Source organism: Syngnathus floridae, chromosome 5 (genome assembly GCF_059516105.1).
Source record: "Syngnathus floridae isolate MCC-2025c chromosome 5, RoL_Sflo_1.0, whole genome shotgun sequence".
In the NCBI taxonomy this organism is placed as follows: domain Eukaryota; kingdom Metazoa; phylum Chordata; class Actinopteri; order Syngnathiformes; family Syngnathidae; genus Syngnathus; species Syngnathus floridae.
In genome coordinates this window covers 12,254,709-12,263,912 of record NC_142417.1, presented here as the reverse complement: position 1 = coordinate 12,263,912, position 9,204 = coordinate 12,254,709, and the positions used below count along the sequence as shown (strand labels likewise).

Genomic DNA, 9,204 nt, shown 5'->3' with positions numbered 1-9,204 from the left:
GCGTGGATTTTGGAGCGACATCTAGTGGCCAAACGACCACATCGTCTTTTAACACGAGGTCACGAACACAAAATTCAGTAAAATATGGTAAAACATTGTTCTGACAAGCTATAAATAATGCCTGCTATCCAACTGTACTTTGGTCTGGTTATGACATATGGGTGCTACTCGGTAAACTAGATTATCGTTTTGTTTTTTGAGGTACATGGGTGTAAAAAGTTGAAGAATCACTTCCTACACAATTTTAAAGAAGACTTTTGCAAGGATTCCATCTTGCAGAAACCACTCATGCAAACTAAATGCAACACAGTAATTAGACAAAAATGGATGGATGGTTTTAAAACCTATTAACTGTCATTTCTCAGCATAATTATTTTTGTTTGAGACAGCATATGACATTTTTAAGGAGCTGGAACTTCCTGCAGGAGATCCACTACTATGAATTGCTCAAGTGTGAACTACCCATTTATTGTAAGGAAAACATGCGTCCATCCATTCGTTGATTCTTCTATAATTCTTTTTAAATTATTTTAGCAGAAGACTGGTCACCAAATGAAGGGATGCATATTTTTATGCTTAATATCTTGTGAATTATATTGCAGAGCCCCAGTTTGAGAACCCCTATTTAATTAGTATTATCAGTGCAAAATTAAAGCCTGCTGGCACCATCCACAGAGTCAAAAAGAGCTACGAAAGACAATTAATAGTTAAAAGATAATTAAAAGTGTGAAAGCAATAAATTACATCAGAGGTGTAAAGAATATTGACTGCTATAATTTTCATTTCAAGTGGTACTCCAACTCCAACCAAGAATGTTAAAAAAAATGAATACAGTCATGTTATACACATAATAGCACACCAATTGATCATGGGTACTAATAACCACAGTAACTAACTTTTAGAAATCCCCTGGAGTTGGTATGGTCAATCAAAGGTGGCAGTTAAGTGTGTTAACAATGTTCATCTTCAGAGAAAAGTAATATAATTTCTTGGTGTCATACTTGTCAAATGTCAAGCACTTTCAACTTCCTCTCCTCCTTTTCAGTAAATGGCTCATTGTTGACAATTTTTTCATGCAAGCGGTGATGTTTTCCAATGCCCAGCTTGGGCAAGCCTCTATTAAGACCTTCCAGAAGCACACAGGCCTTACACAATGTCTGACTGGAGATATAACCACACTTGCTGCAAGTTCCCTGCACAGGCATCTTCACCCCATCCCGTATAGAAAGATTCTCACCCGAGTGGATGATATCAATAATGGAGCTGGAACGTACGCTCTCCAGATCTTTTAAAAAGGTCCTTGCGTAGCCACGATAAGCGTTGGGAGAGTAGATGCATTCGGTGGAAAAATAGTCCAACTTTTTGAAGTAAGCATACAAAACGATCTCTTTCTCATAAGCATATTTGAGAGGCTTGCAGCGTGGTACGACCCCGTCGCCTTCGCTGTTGGTGGAGATGGCGGTACACCGCCGCAGACGCGCAATGTCCCCTCGCAAGACATTCATCAGTACCGTTTCAGCTACATCATCGGCATTGTGACCTGCACAAAACCACCGGCATTAGTCTTCATTGACTTAAATACAACCTCATTCATTCAACATCACCAAAACGTTATTATCAAAATGTATTATTTATTCAAATATAATCAATTAAAAAAGCAAAACTCTATAATAAACTTACCTGTGCATATCTTGTCCACTTTCAGCATGACAGCTCCTCTATCCAGCGCCTGTCGTCGGAACACTCCACAGAAGGTGCAGTTATTTTTTAGTCCCACTTGCTTCACTATGGCATCCATAGTCCATCCGTACAGCTCCTCATATGACACGACCTTCAGTGGAAGCTCATACTGTTGCTGATTCCTCTTCACCGTCTCCAAAGAGTCATCTCTGTAACCAGTGATGCCCTCATCCACAGAGAGGAGCATGAGATTCAAGCCGTACGAGTACCTCTCGTTCAGGAGCTTCATTACGTGCGCCAAAACTGTGGAATCTTTGCCACCAGATGCGGCGATCCCAACGATCTCACCGGGTTGGAATAACTTTGCCGCCACGATGGTTTGATGCACCTCCTCCTCGAAGGCCCAGAAGAAGCACTCCTTACACAGCGAGTGGCCCGTCTTTGGACGTTTCAGCATGGCACGCTTCTCAACACAGCTGCTGCATTGGACAGGCATCTTTGCTGTTGAGACAGAGATGTGATTACATCATTGGGTCTACAATCATTTTGACAATTTGACAATAAACCCAATCTTTACTGTTCTATTTTTGTATGTAGCACTATTTTAAATGGTTAAATTTATGGACATCAATAACATTTTTAAAGTTCCATATAATATAGGTAGTGTTACACCGTTCTTTATTTACTTCTACCCAATAGAAGGACATTTATGCCATATATGGCTTGGTCGACGAGAGCGAACTAAAGGGCCACAACGATCATCAGACCTCATCCAAAAGGATTTCTACTTTCAGTGTGATGTCCAAAATATATTCAAAGACAACTACGTTGTATGCTTTGCAATTTTATATACATCCTCACTAAAATCGGTGATCCAACTCTCCCACGAGCCGTATACAAAATAGTAAGCAGCAACAAATTTTATTATTTATTACTTGATAAGGTTTAGAGAATCCCACTTTGATGTACTACCACTAAAAGCAAAGTCTCAATTTTGAGTCTAGAATGGAAAATTGCTCCCTTTAAATTCACCATAATGATTCTCACTGGTTAGCTACGACAACACAAGGGAGTGTGAAGTCTCGTTTAAGTGTAAAACGTTTCATACCGTTTTAGCAGAGTCAGGGTTGAGAAAGAATGCCAATGTACGGAAGAAGTGTAGCACAAACGTGAACTTCTCCAGCTCAATTAAGAAGTAGTGGAGAAAATTGAGACATTTGAGAGGCGCATGCAGCCTAGCTAACGACAGCTGCGTTCCAACAGCTCTTCTTCTTCACGAACGAGGAATCACGTCAACTGCCAACAGCGCACCCTGCCGTCAACGCCATGAAATACCTCACCAACTTTATATTATGTACATTTTGAACATTCACACTAACTGCGCTTTAAAGTCTTTCTAAATAATAATTTGATTTAAAAGCATTGATCATAAAATAAAAATGCCTTTTTTAACTCAAATACAACTTTATAAATTAAGATTAAATACAAATGCATGTTAGCCTATAGTACTCACAAATTAAATACAATTGAACTGTACTTTGAAAAATATAGTCTACTTGAATAATTGGGGGTAAAGCTGTACATGAAAGGCAAAAATTTTTTTTTACTGGATTAAAAGGCAAATGTTTGTGCCACTGTAACACTATGCACAGTTTGAACATTAATAACACTTTGAATTGGTGGGCTTTTGTCTGTTTCTCTGGCAAACTCCAAGAATATCCGCGTAATGATTGTCTATATCAGATGATGAACTACAGATTTATCCTAAATGTACAGATCAAGCAGCACAAGACACACTGAGTTACTGCCATAACTAATTATTTTAATTGATTGTTCTTTTTCTTTTCATGGCCTTGAATTGTTTTTCGAGCAAATATTTGCTGTAATCATGACATTGTCACATTAGCCTATATTAATGATCGACCATGACGCGAATTTGGGCAAAAAATTAAGTTACTCAGACCAGCTGACAGCTAAGAACATTGAGATGGTGTAGCACATTCTGGTCATTTTCACAGAACAGACTCGCATAGAGAAATGTAAGCAAGAAGCAATTTATTATTCAGTCGCTTCAAATGATTCACTTCTGCAACAGCTGCAATGAGTTGGCCTATCCATGCAGTTTGCAACTCATGAAGGAAATGCTCATTGCTGGATGGGAGTAAGCGTGCAGAGGTCAAGGTTCATACTTGGAAATACGCATGAGCTTAGTTGACGGGATGAAAAGCACCCCTCTGATGCCACTGCATGTCTCTGATGCGCCGAACCGACTGGATCTGTGGGATCTGGGCGCCGAACTCCGTGTTGTCCTTATACTCGCCCTTCTCGAACAGATACTGGTAGCCTCTGTAGCCCGGATATTGGTAGCCCACCCAACTGGCGTGTCAGGAGCACAAATGGAATTGGATTAGTTTGAAGCTGTAGAGGACGGCGACAAGCTTTAGCTGGACTCACGTGCCGCTCTGAACCCGAACAGAGGAGACTCTTTCCTGGTAGCCATGCGCGTGAAAGCTGGGGACATCATCATCGATGATTTCTATCTTCTTGCCTGCGAAGCTGGGGTTCTCATAAAGGACAATCTTGTGCTCCTGGCTGTCCTGAGAACCAAACCGAATTAGCATAGTGAGTGATGTTCTCATCAGCAAATTTGGTTTCAAGCTTTCATCCTGCAAAGATGCATTTGATGCTCTCAGAGCGAAACATTAGGGGGAAGACCTTGTAGTATATGACAAAAAATCACTCGTGGAAAAAAGTGCACTTTCTCACCACTTTAATTGGTCGGAATGCAGCAATGGTGTCACTGCGCCTGCTGTTGGTCCAGGAATCCCAGCGAGGATACTCCCCCTTCTCAAACACATACTGCTCGCCCTTGCAGTCGGTCTGCTCATATCCCACCCATCTGAGAGGAGTTAAAAGAAAGAGATCTGGGCTTGTGTTCTATGTGGACATGAATCCACAGAATAGCCTTCCTCTTAAATTATATTTGGAGTCCATCTCTAAACCCAGACTCACGGTCCACAAAGCACCAGTATGGAGCCCACTTTCTCCACGCCTGCTTCCTGGAGGTTGTTACAGGGACCAGTCAGCTCATGGCACCGTCCCTGGAAGTTTTCCTGCTCATAGATAACCAGCTGGAGGGCAACAACAGACCGGGGAGAAGCAATGTTAATTCATATGTATCTGCCAGTCAAGTAAAATCGTGGCCATTTGAGTAACACAACGGAAGTGTTGACTCCAAAGGGGTAAGTGAACCTCGCGGGTGGCATCCTTTTTTAATGCAATCACTTTGTTACCTTGAGTGCACTGGAGCCTGGCTGCTGCTGCTTGGATGCGGGGTTCTGATGGTCTGTGGCCATAATAAATTGATAGGCAAAGATGAAACTGAAACCCAAACATAGCATAGCTACATTTATTACTGTTACAATAATATAGCTAGATATGCACATACAAAGCTAAAATATGGGGATGATGAAATATGAGGTCACATTTTGAGTTAAACTGATTCTTTGGAAGCCACATTTACACTTTTGTTGGGGCCAAGCCACCCGCCCTCTTCAAAATGCACTATTTCATATCATGACACATTACGTGCTTAAAGAACTGAGAAGGAACAAGTTAATTCGATATAAATATGTACAGAAATAAAATAAAGTGTCAAAACTTATAACTTATAAATGTCATTTATACCCGAGCTTATCAAAATGTTTTTTTGCTGAGTGAAAATTCAACATCACTGACACACATCACATTTGAATATATACTTTTTTGATTAGCTTTTCACAACCTAACAGTTAAGAATCACTCATTGAAAGCATTCGAATAAAATATACATTCATAAAATGCATCATATAGCAACCTTTTGAAAAATTTTCCACTTTCAGTGTCAAATAAAATATACCATTCACCAAATAAAAGCTCACTTATACTCAAATTTTGCCCAAAGTGTGAAAACCTTTGATGTGAATTTGTAAGAGAATGAATACAATAACGAAGGATTATGTGACAAAACAAAAGAGTAGCATTGCATTTGTCTCAAATTTAACCATCATGGAAATGACTGTTAAAATCCAAAATAATAAAGATGAAGTCTTACCAGTGCCAGTCCGTGCCAGTGTGGTTGTGATGGTGCGCTCACTCAATATATACAGGAAACACAGGGGGGAAACTCTGCCAACATTACCCACCGTGACTGTGCCAGCTCGCAGAGAGGCCTGCCATAGGCCAGGCGGACTGAGTTGAGGGGTCACTGCGTAGACTCCCACCCCCTACGCTGGGGTGTCCCCCCCCAAAGTAATTTCATTACTTGTCAGTTTTATCCAGCCAGTCATTGTTGAATATCCCCATGATTCAGCACAAACAGTGCCAAAAGGTCCCCACCCACAATGAGAGAGTAGAGTGAACATTCCTGTGATGCGGCTCGTGGAAGACAATGCTTAGAAAGTTATTTTTCATAACTATAAAGGCATCAATTGAAGTCAAGTAAATTTTAATCCAAACTCTGGTCAAACAATCGTGTCTAATTTGTACCCTTTCATAAAGCAGTACTTTGCCTACTTTACAGTGAAAAAAAAAAAAAAAGTCATTTGGTCAAGATTAAACAGGTCATACAGATAAATTAGATATGCTCCACATCAAGGCATTTAACTGCCAACTTGTTAAATGAGCTGACTGTAGTTTGTGCACATCTCATGTACGTAGTTTGTGGAGCATGTTATTTACAGTACATACAGACATGCGATTGTGTACAAATACAAACTGAGAACTCTTAATTTGTGGTCTGACAATGGTATGGTAGAAATAAAATCATAAAAAAATAAATAAAAGAGGGCAGACTCATGAATCGTGATTTACAAATATTTATTGGTGGCAGATTTTCACAATTATTCCAGATTCAAAGTCACATTTTGCTTTGATTTAGTATGATTCACTCCTGATATCAAAGGCTGACTTTGTCATACAGTGTAGACATCGTTTTCTAAGGTTAACCCTCTCCGTGTGTTATTTTACCATTATGAAGATTTTCATTCTGTGTTTGTTGGTTGTTTCTTATCATTTTAGGGAAAAGTTCAGGTAATGTAAGCTATTGGGAAAGTTATACACCATATGTATTTTGTCCTTGGATTTGACCATATCCATCCAAATGTTTCCTACAAAGTGGTCTGGCCTACATTTTATCAGTTTCATCTACACATAAGAACTGCGTAAATTGTTATGTATAGGCTCAGGGTTATATGCTGTTCTTTATGATATAATTTGCATGTTTGGGTTGTGTCTGCAAAGAAGACAAAGCTGCAGAGGGGTTGCCTGATATACTTGGAGATGTGAATAGAACATGATCAAATATTTTACGGCTCTTTGTGGCTGAGTCACATTTCAAAATTGGATTTTTGATGATTGTCTTTCAAGAGGTCATTACAATGCTGTTGAATGATTGACCAAACAGACAATGAGGACTACAGGATGGAAATGTGGTGCACTGTATTTTTTAATAGCAAGCTTACATACAGTTTGATATAGTTTCCATGCTTATGACTAAATGCTAATCACACACCAACAATACATTGTGGCCTCTTTATGCTACGGTAAAGTGGTAGACTGGAATAGTTTCACGTACAGGAAGATTTTTCACTTCTAGTTACTTTTCTACAATGTTTACATGACATCTCTTTGACTAATTACATGAGCATTATTAACAACCGCCAATTGCAAGTCAACTTTTATTGGCCACGGAAATATATATGGCACTCCTGTGGGCATAAGCAGCATTTGTCAAGGTTAGTGAGGGCAGAGACAGGGCTCTGCATGGGGCTTGGGAGAAGCAGGTTAGGATCCCGCTCAGCTGGATCCACCTTTGGTAGAAGGAACGGGTGGTGCTGGAGCAGGGTCAGGGTCCGGAGTGGGAGCTGGAGCCGGATCTGTAGCAGAGAAGCAGCCCGTCTTGTGCCACTGCATGTCCCGCACGCGTCGGACAGACTGGATCTGGGGCACGGGGGCGTGCCAGTCATTCCAGTGCTTGAAATCCCCTAGTTCAAAGATAAACTGGCGCCCCCTGTAGCCTGGGTACATGTAGCCAACCCATCTGGAGAAGTTTCATAGATACACAGAATGTGGAGTCCAAAATTGCCCACAGACTATCAGGATAATATCAAGTGATAGTGAGGAGAGATCTTACGTTCCATTGAGAGCTTTGACACTTGCTACGCGATCCTGAAAACCGTGGCCCCACAAACTGGGAACGTCATCGTCAATAATTTCCAGTTTTCTACCTGTAAAGCCGGGGTTCTCAAACAAGTGTATCTTGTGGTCAGCACTATCCTGGAAATGGACGGTAGACACAACATGCTGATATGGCAAACGTAAAACCCATTGAGATTCACTAAGCGACTTATACCCACCAACTTGAGTGGCCTTAGAGACAAGAGGGAGTAGCTGTTCTGACTGTTGGTCCAAGTGTCCCAGCGAGGGTACTGGCCTTTCTCCAGGATAAATTGTTCCCCCGTGAAGCCGTGACGCTCATAAGCCACCCATCTGTTGGAATAAAAAGGACAACAAAAAGGATGTGATTAAATCGACACATTTCAAAGAATGCATACATAGGTGTGAATTGAAACATCTCCAAAGATTACTCACGGCCCACATTCAACTATCACCGAGGCAACCTTCTGGAGGCCTTTCTCGAGTACATCTTGACACTCTGCTGAGAACTCAGCTTTGCTTCCCTGAAAGTTCTCAAATTCAAACAGCACCACCTGGGTCATAGAGAAAAATAGAGAGGGGGGGGGGGGTCTTTCAGGCATTCGTGAAGTGTATGTTAAACAGTTTAGAAGAGGGGCGCGTTCAAGCATGAGTGGCTGTGTGGCATTATTGGCATGTGCATAAATCTCACTGCTGCGTATGCTTGCTATTTCAATACCTTGTATGTGGCTCCGGCTCCACCCTGGCTCTTTCCTGCAGCCAGCTGCTCTGGGGCACCCTGCTGTTCTGACATTCTTCCAATTGCTCCTCCACTTTTTAGTTAACGCACAAACACACACCAAAAAAGATACCATTGGCCATTATATGCACCTTGGTAAAAAGGAGCATGCAGACCAACATTCAAATGGGTCAGACATCATTGAGAAATTATATTGAGGTGTCTGTGAGTTGAAATCTGATATAACAAAATGTATGGATTACACCTGATATGTATGTCAAAAGCAATGTGAATGTTTATTAAATCTATATACCAAGTACATTTGGCTCAATCACTTCATCTAATTCGGACAAGATTCATGTTCACTGGTGCAGTATCCAACTTCAGATTCTCAAAATTGTTACCCAATTGACTACTGTATCCGGATGCTGATCGACTTTACCTGCGTCTGTCTGCTAAGAAGTGGCGTCCTTTTTCAAAGCCACTTGGTCGTTGGTGGGGTTGAGCCATTCAAGGGCAGGGACAGGGGGGTATTTATGGTTTATTTCTGACCACAACAGCAGAAAAGGGGGAGCTGTTGATACAGCAAGTCTGTCACTCACATTGTGTCC

The 9,204-nt window shown here is 41.0% G+C and overlaps 3 protein-coding genes across 3 annotated transcripts; all 3 read right to left on the bottom strand.

Annotated features, from left to right (window-relative positions):
• Window positions 1-752: 752 nt before the first annotated feature.
• Window positions 753-2,992, bottom strand: ctu1 (cytosolic thiouridylase subunit 1 homolog (S. pombe)). The gene is made up of 3 exons (XM_088377297.1): window positions 2,789-2,992; window positions 1,681-2,181; window positions 753-1,540 (listed from the first exon to the last, which is right to left on the bottom strand). Exons 2-3 carry the CDS (start codon window positions 2,174-2,176, stop codon window positions 1,005-1,007), a joined length of 1,032 nt encoding a protein of 343 aa, XP_088233423.1. The 5' UTR covers window positions 2,177-2,181; window positions 2,789-2,992; the 3' UTR covers window positions 753-1,004.
• Window positions 2,993-3,718: 726 nt separating this feature from the next.
• crybb2 (crystallin, beta B2) lies at window positions 3,719-5,854 on the bottom strand. Its single transcript, XM_088377056.1, has 6 exons — window positions 5,774-5,854; window positions 4,974-5,061; window positions 4,693-4,811; window positions 4,447-4,579; window positions 4,135-4,277; window positions 3,719-4,056 (listed from the first exon to the last, which is right to left on the bottom strand). The coding sequence occupies exons 2-6, from the start codon at window positions 5,034-5,036 to the stop codon at window positions 3,888-3,890; spliced, it is 627 nt and encodes a 208-aa protein (XP_088233182.1). The 5' UTR covers window positions 5,037-5,061; window positions 5,774-5,854; the 3' UTR covers window positions 3,719-3,887.
• Window positions 5,855-7,147: 1,293 nt separating this feature from the next.
• LOC148398221 (beta-crystallin B3-like) lies at window positions 7,148-9,156 on the bottom strand. The gene is made up of 6 exons (XM_088375973.1): window positions 9,036-9,156; window positions 8,594-8,687; window positions 8,311-8,429; window positions 8,076-8,208; window positions 7,853-7,995; window positions 7,148-7,759 (listed from the first exon to the last, which is right to left on the bottom strand). The coding sequence occupies exons 1-6, from the start codon at window positions 9,101-9,103 to the stop codon at window positions 7,516-7,518; spliced, it is 801 nt and encodes a 266-aa protein (XP_088232099.1). The 5' UTR covers window positions 9,104-9,156; the 3' UTR covers window positions 7,148-7,515.
• Between the last annotated feature and the right edge of the window lie 48 nt (window positions 9,157-9,204).